Source organism: Salvelinus alpinus, chromosome 2, assembly GCF_045679555.1.
Source record: "Salvelinus alpinus chromosome 2, SLU_Salpinus.1, whole genome shotgun sequence".
Taxonomy (NCBI): domain Eukaryota; kingdom Metazoa; phylum Chordata; class Actinopteri; order Salmoniformes; family Salmonidae; genus Salvelinus; species Salvelinus alpinus.
Window position 1 is genome coordinate 5,643,474 of NC_092087.1, and position 17,392 is coordinate 5,660,865.

At 41.4% G+C, this 17,392-nt stretch overlaps 1 protein-coding gene across 1 annotated transcript in view; it reads left to right on the plus strand.

The window, feature by feature from the left end:
- Positions 1 to 17,392, plus strand: part of LOC139553201 (metabotropic glutamate receptor 7-like) — a 420,178-nt gene that overhangs the window by 272,106 nt on the left and 130,680 nt on the right. The window contains exon 6 of the mRNA XM_071365256.1: positions 9,044 to 9,244. Coding sequence (XP_071221357.1) covers positions 9,044 to 9,244 — 201 coding nt within the window. The remainder of the gene's footprint in view (positions 1 to 9,043; positions 9,245 to 17,392) is intronic.

Here is a 17,392-nt window from a genome sequence, read left to right on the forward strand (position 1 = left end):
GCCCCCTCTTGTACTCCCTGTTCACCCATGACTTCGTGGCCACGCACACCTCCAACTCAGTCATGAAGTTTGCAGATGACAAAACAGTAGTAGGCCTGATTACCAACAACGACGAGACGGCCTACAGGGAGGAGCTGAGGGCTCTGGGAGTGTGGTAGCAGAAAAATAACCTCTCACTCAACGTCAACAAAACTAAGGAGATGATTGTGGACTTCAGGAAACAGCAGAGGGAGCAGCCCCCCTATCCACATCGACGGGACCGCAGTGGAGAAGGTGGGAAGTTCCTCGGCGTACACATCACTGACAAACTGAAATGTTCCACCCACACAGACAGTGTGGTGAAGTAGGTGCAACAGCTCCTCTTCAACCTCAGGAGGCTAAATAAATTTGGCTTAACACCTAAAACCCTCAAAATCCCTTCAGATGCACAATCGAGAGCATCCTGTCGGGCTGTATCACCGCCTGGTACGGCAACTGCTCCGCCCACAACCGCAAAGCTCTCCAGAGGGTAGTGAGGTCTGCACAACGCATCACTGGGGTCAAACTACCTGCCCTCCAGGACACCTACACCACCCGATGTCACAGGAAGGCCATAAAGATCATCAAGGACCACAACCACCAGAGCCACTGCCTGTTCACCCCGCTATCATCCAGAAGGCGAGGTCAGTACATGTGCATCAAAGCTGGGGCCGAGAGACTTAAAAACAGCTTCTATCTCAAGGCCATCAAACTGCTAAACAGCCATCTCCAGCACATCAGAGGCGGCTGCCTATAGACATAGATTAGGAATCACTAGCCACTTTTAGATATGGATAACTAGCCACTTTAATAATGTCTCCGTATCTTGCATTTCTCATATGTATAAACTGTACTCTATACTATTCTACGGTGTCTTAGTCACTTTAAATGATTGTAAATATTGCCTCACCTATCTCACATGTACATAGAAGCACAAGCATTTCGCTACACCCGCAATAACATATGCCGATCACATGTATGTGGACCAACACATTTGATTTATTACCATGTTTGAGAGGCTAAACAGCTGGCATTTTAACATCAATTCCACATTACCATGTTTGAGAGGCTATATAGCTGTTTCAATCGTAGCACCTCCCCCACAATGTATGATCTGAGAATGAGAGGCAGTCGGTTACCATATTGCATGGGGATTGGGTTCCAGGAGAATAAGGAGAGGTGGAGAACTGTTGCTTTTGACCTCATTTAACCTCATCCAAGTCTCCCACATTCTTCTATACATCCCCATCATATACACTGTTGATGTGGACATTGTGTGTTTATCTTTGCCTCACAGGATCTATGTGAACATTCAGCAGCACCGGATATATTCTACTCTGATATAGACTACGCTACCATGATGCAGAGAGAGAGAGAGAGAGAGAGAGAGAGAGAGAGAGAGAGAGAGAGAGAGAGAGAGAGAGAGAGAGAGAGAGAGAGAGAGAGAGAGAGAGAGAGAGAGAGAGAGAGAGAGAGAGAGAGAGAGAGAGAGATGAGAGAGAGAGAGAGAGAGAGAGAGAGAGAGAGAGAGAGAGAGAGAGAGAGAGAGAGAGAGAGAGAGAGAGAGAGAGAGAGAGAGAGAGAGAGAGAGAGAGAGAGAGAGAGAGAGAGAGGGGGCGGGCTGCAGGCACAGAGAGAAGAGAGAGAAAAGAGAGAGAGAGAGATGAGAGAGGCACAATAATAAAACAAGGGAGAGAGGGGACGGAGAAAGAGAGCGAGAGAGAGAGAGAGCGAGAGAGAGGGAGAGAGAGATGATGGAGAGAGAGAGGAGGGAGATAGAGATGTGAGGGAGTGAGAGGGGAGGGAGAGAGAAAGGGGAGGAAGAGAGAGAAAGAGGGAGGGAGAGAGGGAGAAACGGAGACACAGAAAGCGATAAATACAGTCCTGAGAGAGCAGAGGAAGCGTGACAGAGATTTCAATGCCCCTTGTCTAATGTGAAATTAGTTTGTTTGATAGGTTATATAATGATCATGTATCTATGTGTTTGGTATAACAAGATGCTCTGGTCTGATGATACACACCAGAAAAAGGTTATAAACAGTTATTTGACTTATAACCGTAGCGGAACCCGTATATAGAGAACAAAAATATAAATGCAACATGCAACAATTTCTAAAAATGTTACTGATTTTACAGTTCATTTAACAACATCAGTCAATTGAAATGAATTCATTAGGCCCTAATCTATGGATTTCATATGACTGGGAATACAGATATGCTTATCTTAAAAAAATAAAAATGTAGTGGTGTGGATCAGGAAACCAGTCAGTATCTGGTGTGACCATGCCTCATGCAGAGCGACACATCTCCTTTGCATAATGTTGATTGTGGCCTGTGGAATGTTGTGCTACTGTTGTCGTCACAGTATCTTTGTACATTCCAATTGCCCTTTGATAAAATGCAATTGTGTTCAGGGTCCGTAGCTTATGCCTGCCCCATACCATAACCCCACCACCACTATGGGGCACTCTGTTCACAACATTGAAATCAGCAAATCTCTCGCCCACACGATGCCATACACATGATATGCAGTTGTGAGGCCGATTGGAGGCGGCTTATGGTAGAAAATTGGACAGCAACATTTTCTGGCAATAGCTCTGGTGGACATTTCTGCAGTCAGCATGCCAATTGCACGCTCCTTCAAAACTTGAGACATCTGTGACATTGTGTTGTGTGACAAAACTGCACATTTTAGAGTGGCCTTTTATTGACCACCAGCACAAGGTGCACATGTGTAATGATCATGCTGTTTAATCAGCTTCCTGATCTGCCACACATGTCAGGTGGATGGATTATCTTGGCAAATGTGAAATGCTCACGAACAGGGATGTAAACAAATGTGTGAACAACATTATAGACAAACAAGATTTTTGTACGTATGGAACATATCTGGGATCTTGTATTTCAACTCATGAAACATGAGACCAACACTTTACATGTTGTGTTTATGTTTTTGTTCAGTGTAGATCTCTTTTTTGGAAGGTTCTGTACAGAACCATGCTCGTAAGGTTCTAAATGGAACCTGTATGGTTCTATAAAGAATACTTTTTTAAGGTTTTATAAAGAATCATTAAAAAAGGTTCTATATAGCCCCAAAAAGGGTTCCAATATGGTTACAACCCTTTATAGGGCTAAACTGAACCCGTTCTATGGTTCTTTACCGAACTTTCAGGGAGAATGGTTCTTTACAGAACCTTCAGGGAGTATGGTTCTTTACAGAACCTTCAGGGAGAATGGTTCTTTACAGAACTTTCAGGGAGAATGGTTCTTTACAGAACCTTCAGGGAGAATGGTTCTTTACAGAACCTTCAGGGAGAATGGTTCTTTACAGAACCTTCAGGGAGAATGGTTCTTTAAAGAACCTTCAGGGAGAATGGTTCTTTACAGAACCTTCAGGGAGAATGGTTCTTTACAGAACTTTCAGGGAGAATGGTTCTTTACAGAACCTTCAGGGAGAATGGTTCTTTACAGAACCTTCAGGGAGAATGGTTCTTTACAGAACCTTCAGGGAGAATGGTTCTTTACAGAACCTTCAGGGAGAATGGTTCTTTACAGAACCTTCAGGGAGAATGGTTCTTTACAGAACCTTCAGGGAGAATGGTTCTTTACAGAACTTTCAGGGAGAATGGTTCTTTACAGAACCTTCAGGGAGAATGGTTCTTTACAGAACCTTCAGGGAGAATGGTTCTTTACAGAACCTTCAGGGAGAATGGTTCTTTACAGAACTTTCAGGGAGAATGGTTCTTTACAGAACCTTCAGGGAGAATGGTTCTTTACAGAACCTTCAGGGAGAATGGTTCTTTACAGAACCTTCAGGGAGAATGGTTCTTTGTCGATCCTTCTGAATAACCATATATATTTTTTCTTCTTCTGGTCAACCATATTATAGTTTAGATATATGTAGATACTCCATAAAAATCTACCGTTTCCAGCTACAATAGTCATTTACTACATTAACAATGTCTACACTGTATTTCTGATCAATTTGATGTTATTTTAATGGACCAAAAATGGGGTTTTCTTTAAAAAACAAGGACATTTCTAAGTGACCCCAATCTTTTGAATGATAATGTCCATGTGTTTGATAGGGTATACAATGATAATGTCTATGTGTTTGATAGGGTATACAATGATAATGTATATGTGTTTGATATGGTATATATTGATAATGTCAATGTGTTTGATAAGGTATATAATTATAATATCTATGTGTTTGATGGGGTATATAAAATAATGCTTCTATGTGGCTGTAATTGTAAATACTATTTGTTCTTAACTGCCTTGCCTAGTTAAATAAAGGTTAAATACAAAATAATGTGTTTGATAGGGTATATCATGATAATGTATATGTGTTTGATAGGGTATATAATGATAATGTCTATGTGTTTGATAGGGTATATAATGATAATGTATATGTGTTTGATAGGGTATATAATGATAATGTATATGTGTTTGATAGGGTATATAATGATAATGTATATGTGTTTGATAGGGTATATAATGATAATGTATATGTGTTTGATAGGGTATATAATGATAATGTATATGTGTTTGATAGGGTATATAATGATAATGTATATGTGTTTGATAGGGTATATCATGATAATGTCTCTGCATTCGGAAAGTATTCAAACCCCTTGACTTTTTTTTCAACATTTTGTTAAGTTACATGTTTATTTTTTAAATGGATTAAATAAAACATTTTCCTAATCAATCTACACACAATACCCCATAATGACGAAGTAAAAACAGGTTTTAGACATTTTTGCAGATGTGTATATATATAATAAATATATATATAAAACTGTATATATATATACTTTATTTACATAAGTATCCAGACCCTTTGCTATGAGACTCTACATTGAGCTCAGGTACATCCTGTTTCCATTGATCATCCTTGAGACGTTTCTACAACTTCATTGGAGTCCACCTGTAGTAAATTAAATTGATTTGACATGATCTGAAAAGGTACACACCTGTCTTTTTAAGGTCCCACCGTTGACAGTGCATGCCTGAGCAAAAATTAAACCATGAGGTGGAACAAATTGTCCGTAGAGCTCCGAGACAGGATTGTGCCGAGGCACATATCTGGGGAAGGGTACCAAACATTGTCTGCATCATTGAAGTTCCCCAAGAACACAGTGGCCTCCATATTTTTTAAATGGAAGAAGTTTGGCACCACTAAAGACTCTTCGTAGAGCTGGCCGCCCGGCCAAACTGAGCAATCAGGTGAGAAGGGCCTTGGTCAGGGAGGTGACCAAAAACCTGATGGTCACTCTGACAGAGCTCCAGAGTTCCTCTGTGTAGATGGGAGAACCTTCCAGAAGTACAACCATCTCTGCAGCACTCAACCAATCAGGCCTTTATGGCAGAGTGGCCAGATGGAAGGCACATGACAGCTCACTTCGAGTTTGCCAAAAGGCCCCTAATGGACTCTCAAACCATGAGCAACAAGATTCTCTGGTCTGATGAAACCAAGATCGAACTCTTTGGCCGTGAATGCCAAGCGTCAAGTCTGGAGGAAACCTGGCACCATCCCTATTGTGAAGCATAATGGTGGCATTATCACTCTGTGGGGATGTTTTTCAGCGGCAGGGACTGGGAGACTAGTCAGGATTGAGGGAAAGATGAACGAAGCAAAGTACAGAGAGATCCTTAATGAAATCCTGCTCCAGAGCGCTCAGGACCTCAGACTGGGGCAAACGTTTGCCTTCCAACAGGACAACGAACCTAAGATACACAGCCAAGACAACGCAGGAGTGGCTTCAGGACAAGGCTCTGAATGTCCTTGACTGGGCCAGCCACAGCCCGGACTTGGATATCTCTGGAAATAGCTGTGCAACGACATTTCTCATATTATATTCCTCGTATATAATGATAATGTATACATGTTTTATAGGGTATATATTGATAACGTATATGTGTTTGATGGGGTATATAATGATAATGTACATATGTTTTATAGGGTATATATTGAAAATGTATATGTGTTTGATGGGGTATATAATGATAATGTGTCTATATGTTTGATAGGGTATATAATAATAATGTGTCTATGTACTGTGTACCAATGAATTTTTTAGCAGCGTGAGATTGTGTTTTCTCAGCGTTCATTTTGTTTTATTGTATTGTTATTTTCTCGTCTGAGAAACAAGGTGGGTAATTAACGTGGAAAGCCCTGTTGGGTATTTGCAAGAAATCTGGAGTTGTAAGATATTGGCATAGAGACATTTGGGTTGTTGTCCCTCAACACTCCCGTCTTACAGTTTTCTCCAGCAGAAATATAATCCTGCAACAACAGGACATGTGACTTATTATGTGGCTTATAATTAATGTGCATTTTCCATAAGTGAAAATTTAAGTCTGAATTTTCAATCAGTGGAAGCTGCTGAGGGGAGGACGGCTTTTAAAAATGGCTGGAAAGGATTAAATGGAATGGCCTCAAACGCATTGAAACCATGTGTTTGAGGTATTTGATACCATTCCACTAATTCCGCTCCAGCCGTTACCACGAGGCAGTCCTCTCTAATTAAGGTGCCATCAACCTGGGATTTCAAAGTGGAAATTACAAAACTTTAGAAGCCCTTTTAAACGTATGTAATTTTTGTAATTTTTTGGGGGGTGCAGGAAAGTTCTCTTGCAACAGCGTGATCAAATTAATGTCCTACATCTGTAGCTGTGTGCATGGCCACAAAGGTGTTTGAGTGTGCATGTGTGTGTATGCCAAAACAAAGCTAATGCTGAATACAGATCCAGCCATTTCAGCTTCTTTCCTGACTCTGTTGTTGGTATTCTACATTTTTCTCTGGAATTGTCCATTTCGGCAATGACAGATTTTAGAGCAAGCTCGTGAACGTTCACCCTTCTCCAAAAGCTAGGTTTCCATCCAATTGGCGACAGATTTTCATGTGAATATTTTAAAATCTGCATAAAACCAACATGAACATTTTCCCACCAGAAATGTGTTTCCATCAAATATAACCAGTTGTGGATAAAAGGCAGTTCGTGATGAAGTAGCGCACGTAAAAATAAAAATAAATGTGCAGTTCAATTCCCATGTGCCAAAGTAAATGTGTTTCCTTTGCGTATTCAGCTCTATTGATGGTTTTTCTCACAACAACAAAAATGGCGTTATATAGTGAGTGTGTTCACTCTGTTATTGGCAGGTGCACTCTGGCTAACAGCTTGCAGATACTGTGCGGGTATAGCCTACAGTTGAAATTATTACGGACAATTATTTTTATTTGTCGATGATCATATCACCAGAATAAAGGCCATGGATATTTATTGAAAGGAGCGTCAGGCTCATGACCTTTCACCCTGTGAAGTTCATCATCATTTATTCCACTCTGGCTCCCGAGTGGCGCAGCGGTCTTAGGCAATGCATCTCAGTGCTTTTGAGGCTTCACTACAGACACCCTGGTTCGAAAACCTGGTTACAGTGGCTTCCTCGTTTTCATTTTCTAAGTGATTACTTAATTAAAGTTCAAGTGATAATTTTGGGTTATGCAGATGAATGTGTAAAAGTAAAAATGTATCATAATAAACCAGAGAATAAATCAGAAAAGTTGTATAAATTTAAACTGACAACGAAATTATACTTTGCTTCAGTCAAAATTAGATATCTATATAATGTTCATCATAAATTAAATGACCCTTCCTCCCGGGTGGCGCAGTGGTCTAAGGCACTGCGTCACAGTGCTAGCTGTGCCACCAGAGACTCTGGGTTCGAGCCCAGGCTCTGTCGCAGCCGGCCGCGACCGGGAGGCCCATGGGGCGGCGCACAATTGGCCCAGCGTCATCCGGGTTAGGGAGGGTTTGGCCGTCAGGGATATCCTTGTCTCATCGCGCACTAGCGACTCCTGTGGCAGGCCAGGCGCAGTGCACACTGACCAGGTCGCCAGGTGTACGTTGTTTTCCTCCGACACATTGGTGCTGCTGGCTTCTGGGTTGGATGTGCATTGTGTTAAGAAGCAGTACGGCTGGGTTGGGTCGTGTTTCGGAGGATGCACGGCTCTCGACCTTCGCCTCTCCAGAGTCCGTACGGGAGTTGCAGCGATGAGACAAGACTGTAACTACTACCAATTGGATACCATGGAATTGGGGAGAAATAAAATAAAAAATCCTGTAAACATGTGACGTGATCGACATGACGCAGGATAAATTAGCATATACACTCGGAATAGAATGTCAGTCATTTGAAAGAAGGAAAAGAACACTCGTAATGATAATAAAATACTCATCCAATTGTTCTTTTGATTATTATTATTATAATTATCATCAGATTATCATAGTCGCGGTAAAAAAATAAGTCTGCTTGTGACATTATTCAATGTAAATGCCTTGTCATGTACTATTTCTCAAAAATATGTCCATGGAAAACCAGCAAAAAGTCTTATTGATCAATTGTACAAATCCCTGACAGACAATGCAATACGAGATGTTGATTTCAGCATAATGTGTCTACCATTGAAGGTAAAAAACACAATGGCTTGGGATTTTGCCCTTTCATGTAGTTCTCCCACATTAAAACCAAGGTGATTGAAAAGTAACTGTGGGAAATAAAGTGGCTATTAAACTGTGTCTAATTCAATGGGTCCACTCCTTCATCTTTGATGGAAACAGCATGAATATAATGTGAAGCCTCTCCATATAGACAGCTGATTTAAAGATGAGGTGTAACCCATGAAAGCATTATAATAACCTGTAAGAATGTATTAGTACCTTTTTCTTGTTAACAGACTCTCTTTTGAAGTTATTAAAAACCAACACATTGTGAATACAGTGAATACAGGAGTCTTTTAATTTAAATAAGGTTTGCATAGTTGCAAGGCAACCCATGTCTGTGGAATGTAATGTTAATGTGTTATTTTCCTAAATGTAAAAAGATAAGTAATTATTTTTTTAAGGTCACCTCATTAATGCAAATGCATAGAAATGTCTTTACCCAAGTGATTACCATTAAGAGCCATATCTCTTTCCCAAAACGTGTCCTGAATATTCTCCTCTTTTCATCCCGCAGGCCAGGAGCGGATCGGGACGGACTCTAAGTACGAACAAGAGGGGAAGGTTCAGTTTGTGATCGATGCGGTGTACGCCATGGCCCACGCCCTTCACAACATGCAGAGAGAACTGTGTCCCGACGTCTCTGGGATCTGTCCCGATATGGACTTGGCCGGGGGCAAGAAACTGCTCAAGTATATCCGCAGTGTCACCTTCAATGGTAAGTTCAGTAACAATGTGAAGAACACCTGTTTTTCACAGCGTGATCAGGTCTCTTTTGCAAAAATGTTGGTGAAATATTTAGGCGAAGTGTTGGTAAGCTTTTTAGCCGAACTGTTTGTCCAATATTTAGCAGAACTGTTGGTTAAATATTTAGCATCGATATTGGTTAAATAAATCCACTGCTACCAGAGATAGGGCTGCGACATTGTCTTTCATTTGTGAAGTATACAAACACCAATACCAGACCATGTTCACACTGTAGGAAGTGATGTCATAACAGACAATGTTCACACTGTAGGAAGTGATGTCATACCAGACCATGTTCACACTGTAGGAAGTCATGTCATAACAGACAATGTTCACACTGTAGGAAGTGATGTCATAACAGACCATGTTCACACTGTAGGAAGTGATGTCAGAACAGACAATGTTCACACTATAGGAAGTGATGTCATAATAGACAATGTTCACACTGTAGGAAGTGATGTCATAACAGACCATGTTCACACTGTAGGAAGTGATGTCAGAACAGACAATGTTCACACTATAGGAAGTGATGTCATAATAGACAATGTTCACACTGTAGGAAGTGATGTCATAATAGACAATGTTCACACTATAGGAAGTGATGTCATAATAGACAATGTTCACACTGTAGGAAGTGATGTCATAATAGACAATGTTCACACTGTAGGAAGTGATGTCATAACAGACAATGTTCACACTGTAGGAAGTGATGTCATAACAGACATTATTTACAAGGAGGAAGTATATAAGGGCTATTTTGTACACAGTAGGAAGTAAAGGAGAAGCCTAATTGACAGGCAACACAGTTCTGGTTTGTTTTGTGGACTTATCCAGGCAGCAGCTAAGGTGATAGCGTAAGACATGATAATGGTGTTTGCTGCTCATAGCTCTCCCCTCGTCCCGGAGAATGCAACATCCCAAAGCATCCTGTTTACACAGGATATCTTATTGACTGTGTGGAAGAGACAAGACCACAGAGGGAAGGCCGTGTGGCTGTTCCACATAGGGCTTTGATCAAAAGACGAGCACTATTTAGGGAATAGTATGCCATTGCAGACACAGACAAAGACTCTGAGGCACAATATGAGGAGAAAAGCATTTTAGGAATTGATTGGATTTAGTGGAGGTAGAGAAAAGACCATGTTTATAATTTGAGAAAAACGATGTCCTCCATTACACAGACGTCAACACACAGGTCTGCTGGTACCCCCTGGCACTGCCTGAAATAGTATGAATATCGCTACTGAAAAAAACACTTTAAAACACCTTGTATGAGGGCGTAGCACGAGGAATTAAACACTAACACCTTGTATGAGGGTGTAGCACGAGGAATTAAACACTAACACCTTGTATGAGGGTGTAGCACGAGGAATTAAACACTAACACCTTGTATGAGGGTGTAGCACGAGGAATTAAACACTAACCCCTTGTATGAGGGTGTAGCACGATGAATACAACACTTTAAAACACCTTGTATGAGGGTGTAGCACGAGGAATTAAACACTAACACCTTGTATGAGGGTGTAGCACGAGGAATACAACACTTTAAAACACCTTGTATGAGGGTGTAGCACGAGGAATACAACACTAACACCTTGTATGAGGGTGTAGCACGATGAATACAACACTTTAAAACACCTTGTATGAGGGCGTAGCACGAGGAATTAAACACTAACACCTTGTATGAGGGTGTAGCACGAGGAATTAAACACTAACACCTTGTATGAGGGTGTAGCACGATGAATACAACACTTTAAAACACCTTGTATGAGGGCGTAGCACGAGGAATTAAACACTAACACCTTGTATGAGGGCGTAGCACGAGGAATTAAACACTTTAAAACACCTTGTATGAGGGCGTAGCACGAGGAATTAAACACTTTAAAACACCTTGTATGAGGGCGTAGCACGAGGAATTAAACACTTTAAAACACCTTGTATGAGGGTGTAGCACGAGGAATAACACACAAACACCTTGTATGAGGGTGTAGCACGAGGAATTAAACACTAACACCTTGTATGAGGGTGTAGCACGAGGAATTAAACACTTTAAAACACCTTGTATGAGGGTGTAGCACGAGGAATTAAACACTAACCCCTTGTATGAGGGCGTAGCACGAGTAATACAACACTTTAAAACACCTTGTATGAGGGTGTAGCACGAGGAATTAAAGAGAAGGACACAGAGACCTCAAAACATATTGTAGCTAAATTTCTCTTCCAATTATCCTTTTTTCATAACCTGCCAATATTTTCCTCTGGGAAGAAACGGCTACGCACTTAGCAAACTCTGCAATGTGCTAATTGGCTTTGTAGGTATCTTATAAAGCTCCCTATACCTCATTTATTATCTCTCACATATTTTTTCATATAATGCAGCGAGATACAGTACCAGTCAAAAGTTTTAGAACAGCTACTCATTCAATGGTTATTCTTTAGTTTTACTCTTTTCTACATTGTAGAATAATAGTGAAGACATAAAAACTATGAAATAACACATATGGAATCATGTAGTAACCAGAAAAGTGTTAAACAAATCAAAATATATTTTATATTTGAGATTCTTCAAGGCAGCTACCCTTTTCCTTGATGACAGCTTTGCACACTCTTGGCATTCTCTCAACCAGTTTCATTAGGTAGTCACCTGGAATGCATTTCAATTAATAGGTGTTCCTTGTTAAAAGTTAATTTGTGGAATTTATTTCCTCAAGGCGCACGGATCCCTTTAGCGGGATAATTGTCATCAACAACCGCTGAATTGCAGAGGGCAAAATTTAAAAGAAAATGCTAAAAATATTTATATTCATGAATTCACAAATGCAATATAGCAAAACACAGCTTAGCTTGTTGTTAATCCACCTGTCATGTCAGATTTTGAAAATATGCTTTACAGCGAAAGCAATCCAAGCGTTTCTGTGAGTTTATCGATCACTAGACAAAACATTACGAACACCTAGCAGCAATGTAGATTGGTAACGAAAGTCAGAAAAGCAATAAAATGAATCTCTTACCTTTGATGATCTTCGGATGTTTGCACTCACGAGACTCCCAGTTACTCAATAAATGTTCCTTTTGTTCGATAAAGATGATTTTTATATCCAAAAACCTCCATTTGGTTTGCGCGTTATGTTCAGTAATTCACAGGCTCGTGCCGGTCATGAAGGGCAGACGAAAATTCAAAATATTATCCGTACAGTTCGTAGAAACATGTCACACGTTTTTATAATCAATCTTCCGGTTGTTTTTAACATAAATAATCGATAATACTTCAACCGGAGGGTAAAGTATTCAATACAAGACAGAAATAAAATGTCGAGCTACCACTTTCGCGCGCAAGAACTAATCAAGGACACTGACGCGATTTGATAAATCTCGCTCATTTTTCAGAATAAAAGCTTGAAACTATGTCTAAAGACTGTTCACAACCTGTGTAAGCCATTGGAAAAGGAATCTGGTTGATATCCCTTTAAATGGAGGATAGGCAGGCAATGGAACAGCGATTTTTCAAAATAAGAGTCACTTCCGGGTTGGATTTCCTCAGGTTTTCGCCTGCAAAATCAGTTCTGTTATATTCACAGACAATATTTTGACAGTTTTGGAAACTTTAGAGTGTTTTCTATCCAATTATATGCATATTCTAGAATCTGGGCCTGAGAAATAGGCCGTCTACATTGGGAACGTTATTTTTCCAAACATAAAAATTCTGCCTCCTAGCGTCAAGAAGTTAATGCGTTTGAGCCAGTCAGTTGTGTTAAATCGATTATAAAAAAAATTGAAAGAATATGGCACCACAACAAACCTGCCAAGAGAGGGTCACCCATCAAAACTTAAGGACCTGGCAAGGAGGGCATTAATCAGAGAGGCAACAAAAAGAGACCAAAGAAAACCCTGAAGGAGCTGCAAAGCTCCAAAGCGGAGATTGGAGTATCTGTCCATAGGACCAGTTTAAGCCGTACACTCCACAGAGCTGGGCTTTACGGAAGAGTGGCCAGAAAAAAAGCCCTTGCTTAAAGAGAAAAATAAGCAAACACATTTGGTGTTCGCCAAAAGGCATGTGGGAGATTCCCCAAACATATGGAAGAAGGTACTCTGGTCAGATGAGACACAAATGTAGCGTTTTGGCCATCAAGGAAAATGCTATGTCTGGCCTTTCATCACCCCGAGAACTTCATCCCCAGCATGGCGGTGGCAGCATTATGCTGTGGGGATATTTTTCATAGACAGGGACTGGGAAACTGGTCAGAATTGAAGGAATGATGGATGGCGCAAAATACAGGGAAATTCTTGAAGGAAATCTGTTTCAGTCTTCCAGAGATTTGAGACTGGGACGGAGGTTCACCTTCCAGCAGGACAATAACCCAAAGCATACTGCTAAAGCAACACTCGAGTGGTTTAAGGGGAAACATTTAAATGTCTTGGAATGGCCTAGTCAAAGCCCAGACCTCAATTGTATTGAGAATCTGTGGTATGACTTAAAGATTGCTGTACACCAGCGGAACCCATCCAACTTGAAGGAGCTGGAGCAGTTTTGCCTTGAAGAATGGGCAAAAATCCCAGTGGAGATATAGCCCAAGTATCAGGTATGAAGGGAAGACCCCGATCTTAAACCACGTTGAATAAACAATGGTTTAATTTTCCAACAAAGGTAAGCAGTAGACATGTCAAGGCAGGCAGAGTTCTGAAATCCAGATTGGAGGGGGGGTGGGGGGCAGAGACAGATACTCCCTCCTCTATAACTCCTTCACCCCAGAGACAGATACTCCCTCCTCTATAACTCCTTCACCCCAGAGACAGATACTTCCTCCTCTATAACTCCTTCACCCCAGAGACAGAGACAGATACTCCCTCCTCTATAACTCCTTCACCCCAGAGACAGATACTTCCTCCTCTATAACTCCTTCACCCCAGAGACAGATACTTCCTCCTCTATAACTCCTTCACCCCAGAGACAGATACTTCCTCCTCTATAACTCCTTCACCCCAGAGACAGAGACAGATACTCCCTCCTCTATAACTCCTTCACCCCAGAGACAGAGACAGATACTCCCTCCTCTATAACTCCTTCACCCCAGAGACAGATACTCCCCCTCTATAACTCCTTTACCCCAGAGACAGAGACAGATACTCCCTCCTCTATAACTCCTTCCCCCCAGAGACAGAGACAGATACTCCCTCCTCTCTAACTCCTTCCCCCCAGAGACAGAGACAGATACTCCCTCCTCTATAACTCCTTCCCCCCAGAGACAGAGACAGATACTCCCTCCTCTATAACTCCTTCACCCCAGAGACAGATACTCCCTCCTCTATAACTCCTTCCCCCCAGAGACAGAGACAGATACTCCCTCCTCTCTAACTCCTTCCCCCAGAGACAGAGACAGATACTCCCTCCTCTATAACTCCTTCACCCCAGAGACAGAGACAGATACTTCCTCCTCTATAACTCCTTCACCCCAGAGACAGATACTTCCTCCTCTATAACTCCTTCACCCCAGAGACAGATACTTCCTCCTCTATAACTCCTTCACCCCAGAGACAGATACTCCCTCCTCTCTAACTCCTTCCCCCCAGAGACAGAGACAGATACTCCCTCCTCTATAACTCCTTCACCCCAGAGACAGAGACAGATACTCCCTCCTCTATAACTCCTTCACCCCAGAGACAGATACTCCCTCCTCTATAACTCCTTCACCCCAGAGACAGATACTTCCTCCTCTATAACTCCTTCACCCCAGAGACAGATACTTCCTCCTCTATAACTCCTTCACCCCAGAGACAGATACTTCCTCCTCTATAACTCCTTCACCCCAGAGACAGAGACAGATACTCCCTCCTCTATAACTCCTTCACCCCAGAGACAGATACTTCCTCCTCTATAACTCCTTCACCCCAGAGACAGATACTTCCTCCTCTATAACTCCTTCACCCCAGAGACAGAGACAGATACTCCCTCCTCTATAACTCCTTCACCCCAGAGACAGAGACAGATACTCCCTCCTCTATAACTCCTTCACCCCAGAGACAGATACTCCCTCTCCTATAACTCCTTCACCCCAGAGACAGAGACAGATACTCCCTCCTCTATAACTCCTTCACCCCAGAGACAGATACTCCCTCTCCTATAACTCCTTCACCCCAGAGACAGAGACAGATACTCCCTCCTCTATAACTCCTTCACCCCAGAGACAGATACTCCCTCTCCTATAACTCCTTCACCCCAGAGACAGAGACAGATACTCCCTCCTCTATAACTCCTTCACCCCAGAGACAGAGACAGATACTCCCTCCTCTATAACTCCTTCACCCCAGAGACAGAGACAGAGGGAGTCGAGGCATCAGTCAGCATGTGAGAGAGGAGATAATGAAGCATGAAGCGACTAGCTAGCAACGGGCAACAGGCTTCGATCCGCCGCCCACACAGCAACGCAGGCACGGCAGGCACGGCAGGCACGGCAGGGACTCTGCAGTCACACTCTTTTGAACTGTCTTGGTATCTTCCCATAATCACCCCTGTCACTGTTACCATAAAATCTCTTCCCTTAAAAATATATCTTGACAAACTAATCTTGATATGACATTAAGAGATACTTTCAAGCATACAGGGGTATCATGGAATAACCAAGGAGTATATTAAGCGGTTAAATGCTGTTACTGTAGTTACATGTGATTAACAGAGTTTCTATAGAAGTACAATCTCTGTAGGAGGATTCCATATTCTATTACTGGGTGCAGTTTACAAAGCTAATTCTAGAGCTGAGTATGTTATGTACTGTGGCTATATTTAGTTCCGTGTATGTTATGTGTGATGATTGTGAGGCGCTATTCAAATTAGTCAGTCACAAGACGAGACTTCAAATAGGCCTATGGCACGTCAAGGGAACTGTAGCCTACTGTTTACATGGGTTAAAATGGAAACTGAAATCTGGATGATGACTGTAGGTCTATAACCTCTCACATAGCGTTAATAATATTAACTCCTGCAGAATTAAGCATTTCTAGCAGTAAAATTATACACTAAATGTAGGCAACATTTTTTATTGATTTATTTATTTCTACATCTCGAGAAGATAGTATTTCAACCAGAAACATACTGTATCTAAAATCAGGCAACAAAATATTCCTGCACCCCCTGTCAAAAACATCAGTCTTACGTCTTTGACTGTAGCCTATGAGTACATGTTCTATATTTGCGGGTTGAGGCCTCAGATTTTCACTTTATCACATATAGTCGGGCGGGTGCGGGTCAACAATCAGCTGACCCGCAAGCTTCTAACAGGCACCTTTCAAACAGTTACAGAGTGCATTGGCTGTGATAGGAGAAAACTGAGGATGAGGATGGAGGATGAGGATGGATCAACAACATGGTAGTTAAAATGACAGAGTGAAAAGAAGGAAGCCTGTACAGATTAAACATATTACAAAACATGCATCCTGTTTGCATTAAGGCACTAAAGTAAAACTACAAAAATAAATGCACTTTTTGTACTAAATACAAAGTGTTTTGTTTTAGTGCAAATCGAACACGACACATCACTAAGTACCACTCTTCATATTTTAAAGCATAGTGGTGGCTACATCATGTTATGGGTGTGCTTGTCATCATTTTTTAGGATAAAAATAAACAGAATAGAGCTAAGCACAGGTAAAATCCGAGAGGAAAACCTGGTCCAGTCTGCTTTCCAACAGACACTGGGAGACAAATTGACCTTTCAGCAGGACAATAACCTTAAACAGAAGGCCAAATAGACACTGGAGTTGCTTACCAAGAAGACATCTAATGTTCCTGAGTGGCCGAGTTACAGTTTTGACTTAAATTGTCTTGAAAATCTATGGCAAGACTTTAAAATGGCTGTCTACCAATGATCAACAACCAACTTGACAGAGTTTGAAAACATTTTTAAGGAATAATGGGCAAATATTGTACAACCAAGATTTACCTAGAAAGAATCACAGCTGTAATTGCTGCCAAAGGTGATTCTAACATGTATTGACTCAGGGCGTTGAATACCTATCTAATCAACATATATTAGTGTTTTATTTTCAATAACTGTTTCTTCCACTGAGACATTACAGACTCTTTGTGTAGATCGGTGACAAAAAAAACAAAAAACAACTCAATCCA